At 34.0% G+C, this 17911-nt stretch overlaps 1 protein-coding gene across 1 annotated transcript; it reads left to right on the top strand.

Moving 5' to 3' along the window:
• The first annotated feature begins 3773 nt into the window (after positions 1-3773).
• LOC142222616 (glutathione S-transferase 1-1-like) lies at positions 3774-4830 on the top strand. Its single transcript, XM_075292853.1, has 2 exons — positions 3774-3916; positions 3992-4830. The coding sequence occupies exon 2, from the start codon at positions 4013-4015 to the stop codon at positions 4652-4654; it is 642 nt and encodes a 213-aa protein (XP_075148968.1). The 5' UTR covers positions 3774-3916; positions 3992-4012; the 3' UTR covers positions 4655-4830.
• Positions 4831-17911: the final 13081 nt, after the last annotated feature.

Below are 17911 nucleotides of genomic sequence, written 5' to 3'. Positions count from 1 at the left end.
CCATGGAAGAGCAAAATTCATCCGATTCGGTTGAAATTTGGTATGTGATGTTAGTATATTGTCTCAAACAACCATGCAGGTATTGGTTCATAATTATATATATCCCCCATATAAACCGATACCGAGATTTGGTTTTGGAGCCTCTTGGAGAGGCAAATTTCGATTAAAAGTAAAAAAAAAATCAAGTATATACGGCCGTAAGTTTGGCCAGGTCTAATCTTATGTGCTCTCCACCCTGGATTGCGTAGAAACTTCTACGAAAGACTGTCATCCACAATCGAATTACTTGGGTTGTGGTAATACTTACACTGAAAAAAAGCATACCCGTTTCCAAAGATTTTGTCTTTACTTTTAAAAATTTGGTATTGATTCCGAGCCAAAGAAGCGGAGAATACAAGTAAGGATACTCTTAAGACACAATTCTCTTTTAAAATCGAAAAAAAGCATACCCGTTTCCAAAGATTTTGTCTTTTCTTTTAAAAATTTGGTATTGATTCCGAGCCAAAGAAGCGGAGAATACAAGTAAGGATACTTTTAAGACACAATTCTCTTTTAAAATCGGGTTTTGTGTACTTGCTTCTAGGAAGCAAATTTAAATTTTTCGCTTTTTCAGCTTTTTTTCTTCATATGCTATCAAAGTCCTTTAAAAACAAGTTAACGACGACTTTATTAAGACTCGACTTCTAGTAGAAATTATGCTATGTTTCAAGTAAAAAACGTCTTTAAAATAAAGTGTTGAAAAACATGTCCTATATTTGAACGTTTTTTTGCTTTGTAGTCAAGATGCAAAAAGACAACAAATTTAAAGACAATTTCATTAAATTTAAAGATTTTTTCTAAATTATTAAAGTCAAGTTGACCTTAGCCCAAACATTTTTTCTTTCATGTTATGATATCCATTTTTAAATCAAATCACTTAATTATAAGGACAATACGACTTCAGTGAAAAGTTTATCGACCTTTGGTCAAGGAAAAAAAATTTATTTAGAGAAATGCGTCTTCTATGCTAAGCAAAATTTGCATTCGTATTTTAAAGACATGAAATCTTTGACCTCACGACAACATTTTTTTCAGTGTACCGATGGTAAGATATCTCAAAACTTCTTAACATCGTTTTCTAAATTGTAAGTTAGTCCATAAGTGGTATATATTAGACAAAAAAGGTATGTATAGGTAAGTCTACAAATAATTACGAATCGATATGGACTTTTGCACGGTACTTTGAGAGCCAGAATTGAAATATGGGGATCGCTTATATGGGGGCTATATACAATTATGAACTTGATATGAACCAATTTTTGTGTGATTGGGGATCGATTTATCTGAGGGCTATATATAACTATAGACCGATATGGACCTACTTAGGCATGGTTGTGAACGGCCATATACTAGTACAATGTACCAAATTTCAACTGACTCGAATGAAATTTGCTCCTCCAAGTGGCTCCATAACCAAATCTCGGGATCGGTTTATATGGGGGCTATATATGATTTGGACTGATATGGACCACTTTTGGCATGGTTGTTCAATATCATATACTAACATCACGTACCAAATTTCAACCGAATCGGATGAATTTTGCTCTTCCAGGGGACTCCGCAAGCCAAATCTGGGGATCGGTTTATATGGGCCTATATATAATTATGGACCGATGTGGACCAATTTTTGCATGGTTGTTAGAGACCATATATCAACACCATGTACCAAATTTCAGCCGGATCGAATGAAATTTGCTTCTCTTAGAGGCTCGGCAAGCCAAATCGGGGGATCGGTTTATATGGGGGCTATATATAATTATGGACCGATGTGGACAAATTTTTGCATGTTTGTTAGAGACCATATACTAACACCATGTACAAAATTTCAGCCGGATCGGATGAAATTTGCTTCTCTTAGAGGGTCGGCAAGCCAAATTTGGGGGTCCGTTTATATGGTGGCTATACGTAAAAGTGGACCGATATGGCCCATTTGCAACCGTCCGACCTACATCAATAACAACTACTTGTGCAAAGTTTCAAGTCGATAGCTTGTTTCGTTCGGAAGTTAGCGTGATTTCAACAGACGGACGGACGGACGGACATGCTCAGATCGACTCAGAATTTCACCACGACCCAGAATATAAAGGGTGATTCATTTGAGGTTAGGATTTTCATGCATTAGTATTTGACAGATCACGTGGGATTTCAGACATGGTGTCAAAGAGAAAGATGCTCAGTATACTTTGACATTTCATCATGAATAGACTTACTAACGAGCCACAACGTCAAATTTTCAGTGAATGGGCCCTAGAAAAGTTGGCAGAAAATCCGCTTTTTTATCGACAAATTTTGTTCAGCGATGAGGCTCATTTCTGGTTGAATGGCTACGTAAATAAGCAAAATTGCCGCATTTGGAGTGAATAGCAACTAGAAGCCGTTCAAGAACTGCCCATGCATCCCGAAAAATGCACTGTTTGGTGTGGTTTGTACGCTGGTGGAATCATTGGACCGTATTTTTTCAAAGATGCTGTTGGACGCAACGTTACGGTGAATGGCGATCGCTATCGTTCGATGCTAACAAACTTTTTGTTGCCAAAAATAGAAGAACTGAACTTGGTTGACATGTGGTTTCAACAAGATGGCGCTACATGCCACACAGCTCGCGATTCTATGGCCATTTTGAGGGAAAACTTCGGAGAACAATTCATCTCAAGAAATGGACCGGTAAGTTGGCCACCAAGATCATGCGATTTGACGCCTTTAGACTATTTTTTGTGGGGCTACGTCAAGTCTAAAGTCTACAGAAATAAGCCAGCAACTATTCCAGCTTTGGAAGACAACATTTCCGAAGAAATTCGGGCTATTCCGGCCGAAATGCTCGAAAAAGTTGCCCAAAATTGGACTTTCCGAATGGACCACCTAAGACGCAGCCGCGGTCAACATTTAAATGAAATTATCTTCAAAAAGTAAATGTCATGGACCAATCTAACGTTTCAAATAAAGAACCGATGAGATTTTGCAAATTTTATGCGTTTTTTAAAAAAAAAAGTTATCAAGCTCTTAACAAATCACCCTTTATATACTTGATGGGGTCTTAGAGCAATATTTCGATGTGTTACAAACGGTATGACAAAGTTAATAAACCCCCATCCTATGGTGGAGGGTATAAAAAAAACTTCGTGGAAGTGAGAAAAATGTGAGGGAAAATTCAATTAACCAGAAAAGATTGTTTTTTGAGTTAGTCTTTATGAAATTGTTTTTAATACTGGAAAAGAATAAACGTTTATCACAAAAAGAAAAATACTTAAAAAATGAAAAAATCAAATTTGCTTCTTAGAATCAAGTACGCAAAACACAAATTTAAAAGAGAATTGTGTAAGGATACATTCTTCAGTACTCTGCTTTGGCTTGGAATCAATACCAAAATCATTAGAGTAAAGACAACATCTTAGGAACGGGGTATGCTGTTTTTCAGTGCATGTATCGCTTAATAAAATGAGGAAATGACACTGACATGATATGCAAAAGACATCATCATTGCCTTTATTGGCTTGTCGGATTTATTACACCAACCTCGTTATAATTAATCAAAGAAATCCATTTGAGTTAAACTAAGAGATTTTGAAAACAAATGACTGATATGAATATTCAATTCGAAATTTGTGTTCTGTATATTTAACCTAAAAACAAGTGCATATAGAAAAGCATTTACACATATATGGGGGTTGATATAATCGATAAGAAATGGCTACGTCATTCAATTGCCACCAATCTTATCAGTCCACGACGACACCGAAACATGATAAAACATGGAATTATCTGTGTTAATCACACCCCACTGATATTGATTGGGCCAAAAATGAAATAATATTCAGTTAATTGACAAAAGGTGGTCAAAACGCTGGGACCCATCATACCACCCATCAACATCAAAAAAGTGAGTCAACTATGAAGAAAAAATTAAAATTTACCACGTACGTTCGTTTATCCAATTAATTATTTCCAATTATAGGTACTAAGTTATAAAAGAACAATGGATTTCTATTATTTACCCCCCTCGCCACCATGCCGCTCTGTGGAAATGGCTGCCAAAGCGATAGGCATCACCCTCAATAAGAAAATTGTCAATACCATGGCCAAAGAGCAATTAGATCCTGAATTCATTAAAATCAATCCCCAACACTGTATACCCACATTGGTGGACAATGGTTTTGCCCTATGGGAGTCAAGAGCTATTCTAATCTACTTGGCTGAAGTCTATGACAAAACAGGTCAACTGTACCCTAAAGTACCCAAAACTAAGGCCATTATCAATCAGCGTCTTTATTTTGATATGGATGTCTTCTACAAGAGCTTTATTGGTTATTACTTTCCAATCATAATGCGAAACCAACCTGGTGATCCGGAAAAACTAAAACAAGTTCATACGGCTTTTGAATATTTGGAAACTTTTCTAACGGCCAAACCCTATGTGGCCGATACTGATACATATACCATTGCTGACATTGCCTTGGTGACCACAATGATTAACTATGAAGCGGCCGGTTTTGATTATAGCCAATATTCCAATGTATCCAAATGGTATGACCATTGCAAACTGGTTATACCCGGCTACGAGGAGAATATGATGGCTTGCAAAGATTTGAGCTACTTTAAGCCGGCAGCCAAAGAATAAAAGCTACCTTGCAACTATTTGTCTATTTGGGGAAAAGTTCCATGCCACATTGCAATATTTGGAATTTTAAGGTGCATTAGTTTTTTGTTTCTTATATTAAGAAGAAGATGAAGAAGGAAATTGTTTGCAACTTTAATTCAATAAATAGATGGCGATACACTCATGAAAAATGACAACATTTTTGTTTTAAATTAAAAAAATTCACAATTATACAAATTCTCATAAAAACCAAACCACGTGATAACTTCCAAAAGTTCTATGATCATCGGAATATGAGTATTGCAAGAGAAAGTTAAAAAAGAGGAGAGTACAATCACCGATATCTGTCTACTGGGCAAAAATGAACACAAAATTCTTTTATGCCTGAACTACACATTTTTTGAAGGTTCTAATTTAAGATTAGATTACGAATTTAAAACAAATCGGATGAATATTCCGCCTCTTAAATGTTGAACGATTTAAGAATGCTCATGAAGTCAATTATTGGAAGCAGTATTTATGGACCGAGTTGTAATTACCAACGTTAAGTAATCCTACCAGTACCCAGCAAAAAAAAAGAGCTTCCGAAAAAGTAGCTTGGGTCCCCAGTTTGTGATCCGGAAGTAGTGCAAACTTGGATCATATCCTATGAATTTTTCATGGGCTTGTCATAGGACCACAAGCGTAGGAAGGCCTCTGGGGAGGGGGCTTAGACCCCCCCAGAAAAATTTTAGCCCCCCCCCAGAATTTGATATCCAATTTACGATTTTACATTTTTATAAAAATTAAACAAGTATATACTCGTACAACGCACTAAAGACTTTCATACACAATCGAATTACTTGGGTTGTGGTAGAAGTCTGATATTTATGAAATAAAGCTGTGGTTGAACTTATGATTTAGTTGAATAAAAAATAGCAATTGATATTAAAACTATTCTTTCATAAATTAATATCTTAATAATGCTGCAAAAAAGGCGTCGCCAAAAAAGAAGTGAAAATGTTCTTTTTGGGTCTGGAAATGGTACAAAATTGGCGGAGAAGCGATGAATGTAATATGAACTTGTCATAGAACGAATGTCCACCGTTTCAACAACTGTTGCAATGAATTTGCATCACTTCTTAAGCTGTGATCTGAATTCAGTGTTTTGAATGTGAATTAAAAATTTTGTGATATTTTCCCAAATAAATAATTTTTATACTTTTTTATGATTTTTTAATGCATTCTAACGCTTGTTTGAAACGTTTTGTCAAATATTATCGATTTTTCTATAATGGATTTAGCATTTTTGTGGCAAAATTTGAATAATTTATACCATTTTATTTATTCTTACTCTTTTTTTAAACTATTTGAAAAAAGAAAACAAAAAATTACGCATTAAAATATAAAAAAATGAATTAAAAAACTTCCTGTGTAGTTAAAATAGTTAAGTTCTTTGTGAGGACATTTTTGGAAGTGCTTTTCAAGTTGTGCCTTTAGAACAACTCCCAATTTTTTTGTTGGGAAAAGTGGAACTACCCTACGGGAAATGGATCAACCACAGAACTGGTACAGGACTAGTCCCTGGTGTGTATGGACCAGTCCCAGTTCTGATCAAAACGAATGGAAGGGACCGTTCACTTTAACATGGGTTTGTCATTGACGGAGTAAACTTACATTTTAGGACGCGTCTTGGACTCATCCCAAAGGACACGTCCTGGGACAATTTAGGTCCTCAGGAACCAGTCTCGGACAAACTCTTAGAAATCTCTTTCAATTTGGGCTCCTAATCGAACCCGAAATGAAAAAAAAACTTTTGAAATATGTCGAACAAAAGGTTATTCTGATAATTTTATTTCATTAAATGTGCAAATTGCAACTCACTGGAGCACAGGTACCAGTTCTGTGAGAGGTTCGTCAGTGGCAATTTGCACCAATTTCCCGTAGGGTACTTTTAGTTGCTTTATTATAAATTTATTGTCGAGTTATTTTGATGTCTATTTTTTTATTCAATTTTATGAAATAAAACATTAGTTGAACCTATAAGTTCAGTCTATAAAGTTTTAGCTAGGGGGGCTATAGCCCCCCCCAGGAAAATTGTCTAGCTACGCTTATGCATAGGACAGAAGTACTCCAGTTTTGGCAAACATTTCACAGAAATAAAAAAATCGTGGTCACAGTAAATCCAGCAAACATTTTTACCTCACGATAAGAGTATTTTCCTAAAATCCCAGCAAAAAAAAAAAAGCGTCGCCAAAAAAGTAATGATAATGTTCTTTTTGGATCCGGAAGAGATGCAAAATTGACGCATGGGCTTGTCATAGGACGGAGGTCCTCCATTTCAAAAGCCGGTGCACTGAATTTGCATCACTTCTTTAGGTGTGATCCGAATTCAATGTTTTGGATGTAAATTAAAAAATTCTATGATATTTTGTCAAATAAATAATTTTTATAATTTTTTATGAGGTCTAAGCCCCCTCCCCCTCTGGGGAGGGGGCTTAGACCCCCCCAGAAAAATTTTAGCCCCCCCCCAGAATTTGATATCCAATTTACGATTTTACATTTTTATAAAAATTAAACAAGTATATACTCGTACAACGCACTAAAGACTTTCATACACAATCGAATTACTTGGGTTGTGGTAGAAGTCTGATATTTATGAAATAAAGCTGTGGTTGAACTTATGATTTAGTTGAATAAAAAATAGCAATTGATATTAAAACTATTCTTTCATAAATTAATATCTTAATAATGCTGCAAAAAAGGCGTCGCCAAAAAAGAAGTGAAAATGTTCTTTTTGGGTCTGGAAATGGTACAAAATTGGCGGAGAAGCGATGAATGTAATATGAACTTGTCATAGAACGAATGTCCACCGTTTCAACAACTGTTGCAATGAATTTGCATCACTTCTTAAGCTGTGATCTGAATTCAGTGTTTTGAATGTGAATTAAAAATTTTGTGATATTTTCCCAAATAAATAATTTTTATACTTTTTTATGATTTTTTAATGCATTCTAACGCTTGTTTGAAACGTTTTGTCAAATATTATCGATTTTTCTATAATGGATTTAGCATTTTTGTGGCAAAATTTGAATAATTTATACCATTTTATTTATTCTTACTCTTTTTTTAAACTATTTGAAAAAAGAAAACAAAAAATTACGCATTAAAATATAAAAAAATGAATTAAAAAACTTCCTGTGTAGTTAAAATAGTTAAGTTCTTTGTGAGGACATTTTTGGAAGTGCTTTTCAAGTTGTGCCTTTAGAACAACTCCCAATTTTTTTGTTGGGAAAAGTGGAACTACCCTACGGGAAATGGATCAACCACAGAACTGGTACAGGACTAGTCCCTGGTGTGTATGGACCAGTCCCAGTTCTGATCAAAACGAATGGAAGGGACCGTTCACTTTAACATGGGTTTGTCATTGACGGAGTAAACTTACATTTTAGGACGCGTCTTGGACTCATCCCAAAGGACACGTCCTGGGACAATTTAGGTCCTCAGGAACCAGTCTCGGACAAACTCTTAGAAATCTCTTTCAATTTGGGCTCCTAATCGAACCCGAAATGAAAAAAAAACTTTTGAAATATGTCGAACAAAAGGTTATTCTGATAATTTTATTTCATTAAATGTGCAAATTGCAACTCACTGGAGCACAGGTACCAGTTCTGTGAGAGGTTCGTCAGTGGCAATTTGCACCAATTTCCCGTAGGGTACTTTTAGTTGCTTTATTATAAATTTATTGTCGAGTTATTTTGATGTCTATTTTTTTATTCAATTTTATGAAATAAAACATTAGTTGAACCTATAAGTTCAGTCTATAAAGTTTTAGCTAGGGGGGCTATAGCCCCCCCCAGGAAAATTGTCTAGCTACGCTTATGCATAGGACAGAAGTACTCCAGTTTTGGCAAACATTTCACAGAAATAAAAAAATCGTGGTCACAGTAAATCCAGCAAACATTTTTACCTCACGATAAGAGTATTTTCCTAAAATCCCAGCAAAAAAAAAAAAGCGTCGCCAAAAAAGTAATGATAATGTTCTTTTTGGATCCGGAAGAGATGCAAAATTGACGCATGGGCTTGTCATAGGACGGAGGTCCTCCATTTCAAAAGCCGGTGCACTGAATTTGCATCACTTCTTTAGGTGTGATCCGAATTCAATGTTTTGGATGTAAATTAAAAAATTCTATGATATTTTGTCAAATAAATAATTTTTATAATTTTTTATGATTTCTAATGGATTCTAACGCTTGTCTGAAACGTTTGGTCTCAAATATTTTCAAAAATGCACAATTTTTTCAGATGGGATTTAGCATTTTCTTCGACAAAATTTAAATAATTTATACCATTTTATGAATTTTTAAACTGGTTTTAACCAATTTGAAACAAAAACAAGTATATACGGCCGTAAGTTCGGCCAGGCCGAATCTTATGTACCCTCCACCATGGATTGCGTACACGCAGAGAAGGAATATGATCACCTCAAACATGTTTCAAGAGCAAAATGTTATTTATGTATGGTGACCATGTAACATGTTTTTCGCTAAAATGTTATTTTCTCGTCAAATATAACCTGTTTGCCGAAATCAGATACATGATTTCTGAGAAAATAACATGGTTGCGAAAACCATGTTACATGGTCACCACCCAAAAATAACATTTTGCTCTTAAAACATGTTTGAGGTGATCATATTCCTTCTCTGGGTGTAGAAACTTCTACGAAAGACTGTCACCCACAATGGAATTACTTTGGTTGTGTTATCTTAAAACTTCTTAACATCGTTTTCTAAATTGTGAGTTAGTCCATACGTGATATATATTAGACAAAAAAGCTACACGGATGAAAAAGGCTGTTTTTCATATGTTTGGCTATAAACATTATATGTTTGGAACACAAAATTTTAAACACAATATTTTTGAGTGCAAGCATATAATGTTCATAAACTAGCATAACATGTTTGGGACATATATGTTAATATGTTAGAACATATTATGTTTGGGACATAAAATGTTTGTAAATATAATATGCTTGGACGCAAACATATATTAATTTAGAAATAGCCTGTAAACATATATGTGTTTAGTAGCTTGGAGCGCTATTTAACAGGGAGCGATATTGAATTAAGTTGGTTGTTGTTGCTTGTTATTACAAAATTAACATTTTATTTTTCCTTGGGCAATTGATCAGCTACTTCTTTGATCCTTACAAACTGTGTGGTCCGCTGTTCGAGTCCCCGTCCGGCAAAAGGTAAAATTAGATTAAAAAAAATAATCCAATTGAATAATTTCTTCTACAATGTTTGTATTACAGAAAAAGTGCTAAGAACTAAAAAATCTCGTGGAAGTGAGAAAGATGTGGGGGAATATATAATTGGGCAGAAACAAAATTTTGAGCATTCAGGTCGAAAACCTATGTTGTTAGCACCTATATTACCTGTTTATTTTCATAATTCATTATGATTGTAAATATATAAATAAATAAATAAAATTTTGAGCACAATATTGTTTGGGAGAATTTTTTTTAAGCATATAATATTTTTGGGTGCAAAATGCTTCCAAACATATTATATGTTCACATAATAACATATTGTTTTTTGGAAGACAACATTATTGAATTTGGATGCAAAAATACAAAATGTTTGGAACTTAGACTACCCAAACATATATTGTTTAGACCAATATGCTTTCAAACATATTATATATTGGAAGAGATCAAACATATAAATGTTTGGGCAATACCCAAAAATGTATATGCTTGAAGCAAAATATGTTTGGGAGTATATGTTACAGAAGCGATTTTTTGTGAGCGTGTATGTACAGGTAAGTCTACAAATAATTTCGAATCGATATGGACGTTTGCACGGTACGTAGAGAGCCAGAATTGAAATATGGGGGTCGCTTATATGGGAGCTATATACAATTATGAACTTGATATGGACCAATTTTTGTGTGATTGGGGATCGATTTATCTGAGGGCTATATAAAGGGTGGTTAAAATTTCAAGGGCCGATGTTGATTTTGAATAAAACACAAACTATTTAGGAAATTATTGTAATTTTATTTTATTATGATATATTGGTGTTACTCAATTATGTATGGAACAAAATATCGGCCAAATGGGCGCCGCGACCTCGGTGGCACACCTCCATCCGATGGTCCAAATTTTCGATGACGCTAAGGCATAATGGAGGTTCTATGCCGTTAATGTGCCGAATTTTCTCATCCTTTAGCTCTTGAATTGTTGCTGGCTTATCGACGTACACCTTTTCTTTCAAATAACCCCAAAGAAAAAAGTCCAACGGTGTAAATCACATGATCTTGGCGGCCAATTGACATCGCCATTACGTGAGATAACACGGCCATTGAATTTGTTGCGCAAAAGAGCCATTGTTTCGTTAGCTGTGTGGCAAGTGGCACCGTCCTGATGAGACCACATATCGTCCACATCCATATCTTCCAATTCGGGTCATAAAAAGTTCGTTATCATCTCACGATAGCGAACACCATTCACAGTAACTGCCTGACCGGCCTCATTTTGGAAAAAATATGGACCGATAATGCCACCAGCTCATAAACCGCACCAAACAGTCACTCTTTGTGGGTGCATTGGTTTTTCGACAATCACTCTTGGATTCTCATTCGCCCAAATGCGGCAATTCTGTTTATTGACGAATCCACTGAGGTGAAAATGTGCCTCATTACTGAAGATGATTTTCTTCGAAAATTTATCATCCACATCATAATAAGTCTAGATAACTTTAACACGTTGTTGGATTGTGTATCTCTCCATGGTTCAAATTCTGAAATAGAGAAATGTCAAATAAAATTCGGAAAAAAACTTGGCGTTTATGTGTGGTTCACATTCAACATCGGCCCTTACAATTTAACCACCCTTTATAACTATAGACCGATATGGACCTAGTTAGGCATGGTTGTTAACGGCCATATACTAGCACAACGTACCAAATTTCAACTGACTCGGATGAAATTTGCTCCTCCAAGTGGCTCCAAAACCAGATCGGATGAATTTTGCTTCTCCAAAAGGCACCGGAGGTCAAATCTGGGGATCGGTTTATATGGATGCTATATATAGTTATGGACTGATATGAACCAATTTCTGCATGGTTGTTGGATACCATATACTAACATCACTTACCAAATTTCAACAGAATCGGTTGAATTTTGCTCTTCCAAGGGGCTCCGGAGGGGCCCCTTGGTTTATATGGGGGCTATATATAATTATGGACCGATTTCGACCAATTTTTGCATGGGTGTTTGAGACCATATATTAACACCACGTACCAAAGATCAAGTGAATCAAATGAATTTTGGTCCTCCCAGAAGCTCCGGAGATCAAATCTGGTGATCGGTTTATATGGGGGCTATATATAATTATGCGACGATGTGGACCAATTTTTGCATGGACATTAGATACCATATACTAACACCATGTACCAAATTTCAGCCGGATCGGATGAAATTTGCTTCTCTTAGAGGCCTCGCAAGCCAAATCGGGGGATCGGTTTATATGGGGACTATGTATAATTATGGACCGATATGGACCAATTTTTGCATGGTTGTTAGAGACCATATACTAACACTATGTACCAAATTTCAGCCGGATCGGATGAAATTTGCTTCCCTTAGAGGCCTCGCATGCCATATCGGGGGATCGGTTTATATGGGGGCTATATATAATTATGGACCGATATGGACCAATTTTTGCATGGTTATTAGAGACCATATACTAACACCATTTACCAAATTTCAGCCGGATCGGAAGAAATGTGCTTCTCTTAGAGGCCTCGAAAGCCAAATCGGGGGATCGGTTTATATGGGGGCTATATATAATTATGGACCGATATGGACCAATTTTTGCATGGTTGTTAGAGACTATCTACTAACACCATGTGCCAAATTTCAGCCGGATCGGATGAAATGTGCTTCTCTTAGAGGCCTCGCAAGCCAAATTTGGGGGTCCGTTTATATGGGGGCTATACGTAAAAGTGGACCGATATGGCCCATTTGCAATACCATCCGACCTATATCAATAACAACTACTTGTGCCAAGTTTCAAGTCGATAGCTTGTTTCGTTCGGAAGTTAGCGTGATTTCAACAGACGGACGGACGGACATGCTCAGATCGACTCAGAATTTCACCACGACCCAGAATATATATACTTTATGGGGTCTTAGAGCAATATTTCGATGTGTTACAAACGGAATGACAAAGTTGATATACCCCCCATCCTATGGTGGAGGGTATAAAAAGTTAAAATTACCCATTAAAAATATGAAAAAGCATGTTATAAAAAATTTAATGAAAATAACTTCCTGTGTAGTTAAAATAAAGAACATCATTGGGAGTACATCTTCTGAAAGTGCTTTTTAAAGTTGTACCTTTGGAAGAACTTCCAAATTTTTTTGCTGGGACGGTATTCAAAGATTTCGAAAATTGACCTTGTTAAACATTTGCCTAGTGTGACCATACCCTTAGAATGCATTGAAAATCATAAAATATTATAAAAAGTATTTATTCGGCAAAATATCACAAAATCTTTAATTCACATCCAAAACATTGAATTTGGATCGCACTTTAAGACATGATGCAAATTCTATGCAACGGCTGTTGAAATGGTCATCACAAGCCCAAGTTAATTTCATCGCTTCTGTGCCAATTTTGCATCACTTCATGATCACCTCCAATGAATTTTATATTGGGCTTGTCACAGGACGGAAGTATTACGTTTTAGGGGTCTTTATATTACTTTAGAAGTGGTTCCTTCGAACTTCCCATCGAATATTCGTGATCGATTCTGAAAAATAGGCTAAGAAAATATCCCACCGAAATAAGGCAATTAAATTAAATTTTTTACAAAATCGTACGATCACGAATTTTCAATGGGATTGAGGATTTATTTACTTCTGTAGATATCCCGATGATGCCTGAGGTCATTGCAGATTTTTTCGTTGAGACCGTTTTGAGCTCTTTTGTCGAAAACAGGGGAAAGTCTGTGACTTGCTCTGATAGTTCTTCAAGAATTATTATACATAAGGATAGGTTAGGTTAGCCTGTTATATTCAAGCTAATTTACACTATTCAGTCTATTCGTGAACAGTGGTGCAATGGTTAGCATGCCCGTCTTGCATACACAAGGTCGTGGGTTCGATTCCTGCTTCGACTTTTTTTTCAAGCGGTAGATTATCCCATCTCAGTAATGCTGGTGACATTTCTGAGGGTTTCAAAGCTTCTCTAAGTAGTTTCACTGCAATGTAGAACGCCGTTTGAACTCCGCTATAAAAAGGAGGTCCCTTGTCATTGAGCTTAACATGGAATCGGGCAGCAATCAGTGATAAGAGAGAAGTTCACCAATGTGGTATCACAATGGACTGAATAGTTTAAGTGAGCCTGAAACATCGGGCTGCCACCTAACCTAACCTAACCATTGCGATAAAACCACTTTGAAACACTTAGAAATGTGACCAGCATTGCTCTGAGGGGGGATAATTAACATGATAACAATTACGGTGGCTATCAAAACTCCAAAAAAAGTGAATTTCTTAAATTTTTTAAATTTTAATAATAATGAGCCCATCATGAACTTCGTATGGTACTAAAGAAATTTTTGCAATTTTTTACTCAAATTTTTTCTTCAAATTTGGAAAATTTCTTTAAGAAGTGAAAAAAAATGAATTATGTCGAATAAATTTTCTTGAATTTGTCGAAAATGTCTTAGTTTTGTGAAATCGGCGTGACATCTGCGTTTCTGTGCATCTGATTTCGGCAAGCATGTTTATGTCCAATATGTAATTGCGAATATCGATACATGAGGGCTAATAAGATCAACACATTTTTTGAGTGTATTCGAACAAACTATATTCAAAGAAACGAGTTTCCACTCCAACCCACATAATAATACCGGCATTTTGTGGAATGTGGCTGCATTTCGTATCGTTTAACCGAAAGCAAAACAACTAAAAAAGTTAGTTTGAATTGAAATTTTTTAAGAGTTACTATATTTGGTCATTTAGGGAATGTGTGGATGTATTTGACGTTGAGAAAAGTGCAGAAAGAAATTTCTATGATTAAGAAATACACTATGATCTCAATAGAATAGAACTCCATTAACTAACCAATATCAAATCTCTATACATATTTGAGTTTAAATTATTAAAGATAAAATCGCCAATCAGTGTGCAGCCATGTAACGTAGTATGTTACATATAAAACCTTCTCACAAATTCCAATTGAAAAGCAATATTTAACAACCTTTTTAAATGAAATGTAACTACAGTGAAAACTCTCAAATATAGATACTCTTCAAAGCTGATACCTCTTAAAAGTGGGAAATTTGCAGCAAAGCAAGGATTGCTATACTATTGCCTTAAACTCAATCTCTCATAAGTGGCACCTTAAAATTTTGGACAAAATTTAGGCGACGGTAGATGATCACTTCTGAGAGGCTTCACTGTATATATGTGATTAGTTTTATAATTTGTTTACCCTTCGTCACACCGCGGATATTACAAGTATGTGCATATGTTTGCGCAACACCGAGAAGGAGACGAGATAGACAAATGCTCAAGGCCGGCACCTGAGCACGGTTGCCACATTTGGTAGAATTCTACCAAAAATTTTTTGGTAGATTGGTAGAATTCTGGATGTTTTAATAGATTTTGTAAAATATTCCTCTCCACCTAGGTACTTCAATTTTCTATAGAAATAAAACTTTGACAAAATTTTCTAAAGATATAAGATTTTGACAAAATTTTCTATAGAAATAAAATTTTGAGAAAATTTTCTATAGAAACATTTTTTTGACGAAATTTTCTTTGGTAAAAAATGTTGACAAAATTTTCTACAGATATAACGTTTTGACAAAATTTCCTAAAGAAATAAAATTATGATAAATTTTACTATAGAAATAAAATTTCATACTTTCTATGAAGTATTTCTAAAGCAGAATGTTTTCTAAAATATATAGAAATAAACTTTTGACTAAATTTTCTATAGAAATAAAATTTTGCGAAAATTTCCTATAGAAACAAAATTATGATAAAATTTACTATAGAAATAAAATTATGACAAAATTTACTATAGAAATAAAATTTTGACAAAATTAAATTTTCTATAGAAATAAAAATTTGACAACATTTTCAATAGAAATCAAATCTTGACAACATTTTCTATAGAAATAAAATCTTGACAACATTTTCTATAGAAATAAAATTTTGACAAAATTTTCTACAGAAATCAAATTATGAAAGAAAGAAGAGGAAGCACGCTCAAAATAAAACCCAGCCAACTTCACTCAAATCGATGATTTGATGGTGGCAAAGGAAAAGAGAGATGTTTGTACGAATTTATTTCGGCATAAGCCGGCTATCAATGTAAAGCCTTTTTTCGGATGGTTCAAGTGTGGTTTATTGTTGGGTTTAATGAACTGCCTGAATTTATTCTGATAATTGGTTAATAGTTTTGCTGCAAGTAGAGGATGCTGATGAGGAATGTGGTGGTTCCGAAACGTGCGTCCATCCAACCATCTTGCAGTCTATAAGGCTTTGCCCAAATAAATTTGACAAAAATTATTTTCCTCTGTTGGTTAAGCTACACTTGTAGTTTAGTCAATGTATGGTTTTAAGCTGCAATAAAAAACAACAACAATGATGAAATAAAATTATGATAAAATTTTCTATAGTAAAAAATTTCTGACAACAATTTCTATAGAAATACAATTATGACAAAATTTTCTATAGAAATAAAGTTATGACAAAATTTTCTATAGAAATAAAATTATGACAAAATAGAAATAATATTATGATAACATTTTCAATAGAAATAAATTTCTGACAAACTTTTCTATAGAAATAAAATTATGACAAAAATTTCTATAGAAGTGAAATTTTGACAAAACTTTCTATAGAAATAAAATTTTGAAACAATTTTCTATAGAAATAAAATTATGATAAAATTTTCTATAGAAATAAATTTCTGACAAAATTTTCTGTATAAATAAAATTATGATAAATTTTTCTATAGAAATAAACTTGTGACAAAATTTTCTATAGAAATAAAATTATGACAAAATTTTCTATAGAAATTAAAATAAAGTTAAAATTAACTAAAGAAATAAAATTATGATAAAATTTTCTATAGAAATAAAATTATGACAAAATTTTCTATAGAAATAAACTTATGGCAAAATTTTCTATAGGAATAAAATTATGAAAAAATTTTCTATAGAAACAACACTTTTAAAATTTTTCTATGGAAATAAATTCTTAACAAATTTTTCTATAGAAATAAAACTTTGACAAAATATTCTCTAGAAATAAAATTTTGACAAAATTTTCTAACGAAATAAAATTTTGACAAAAATTTCTGCAGAAATAAAATTTTGACAAAAATTTCTGCAGAAATAAAATTTTGACAAATTTGTCTATAGAAATAAAATTTTGACAAAATTTTCTATAAAAATAAAATTTGGACAAAATTTTCTATAAAAATAAAATTTGGACAAAATTTTCTATAAAAATAAAATTTGGACAAAAGTTCTACAAAAATAAAATTTTGCCAAAATAATAAAATGTTGAAATAAAATGTTTGTCAACATTTTCTATAGAAAGAAAATTTAAATTCAGGGAAGGGATATTTATACACCCATAATATAAAACAATGCAAATACTGAAAAAAAAAACTTCTAAAATTTTGAAAATAAATTGTTATTTTGTTTTTGGTAAAATTGTCTTCATGTTTTGGTAGAACATTCAAAAGATGGTTTCAACGGTTCAGAAATAATGATTTTGATGTGAGAAATGAAGAACGTCTAAGACCACCAAAAAAGTTTTAAGACTCCGAATTGAATGAAGATGATACTTTGCAAAAGCAAATGGCAGCAATGTTAAATGTTGCACAACAAACAATTTCTGACCGTTTAAAAGCTATGGGAAAGATCCAAAAGTCTGGAAAATAGGTGCCACATAACAAAAACATTTCATACCGGTATACCTGGTAGCTTTCACCGATATGCAATTATATGAACCCAGAAGCCAAGACGTTTTGCCCTGGAGTACAATTGAAGTGTCGGATAGTGTGCTAAATTTGGTTTAAATCTGATAAGATTTAAATATAGCTGTCATATATATCTTACACCCGATTTGGACTTGTATGTCCACCGTAGGTCAAAATTTTACACTGATTTACTATAAGTTTTGCACGGAGAGTAGAATTACCATTCTAGCTATACACGTCAGAATTGGTCCAAATAGGTTTAACTCCCATATACATATTTCGCC

This window comes from Haematobia irritans, chromosome 1 (assembly GCF_050003625.1).
Source record: "Haematobia irritans isolate KBUSLIRL chromosome 1, ASM5000362v1, whole genome shotgun sequence".
In the NCBI taxonomy this organism is placed as follows: domain Eukaryota; kingdom Metazoa; phylum Arthropoda; class Insecta; order Diptera; family Muscidae; genus Haematobia; species Haematobia irritans.
The sequence above is the reverse complement of the archived record's forward strand: the minus strand, read 5'-3'. Positions and strand labels throughout refer to the sequence as shown.

Coding starts and splice junctions, on each gene's coding strand:
- LOC142222616 (XM_075292853.1), top strand. CDS start 4,013: ATGGATTTCTATTATTTACCCCCCTCGCCACCATGCCGCTCTGTGGAA.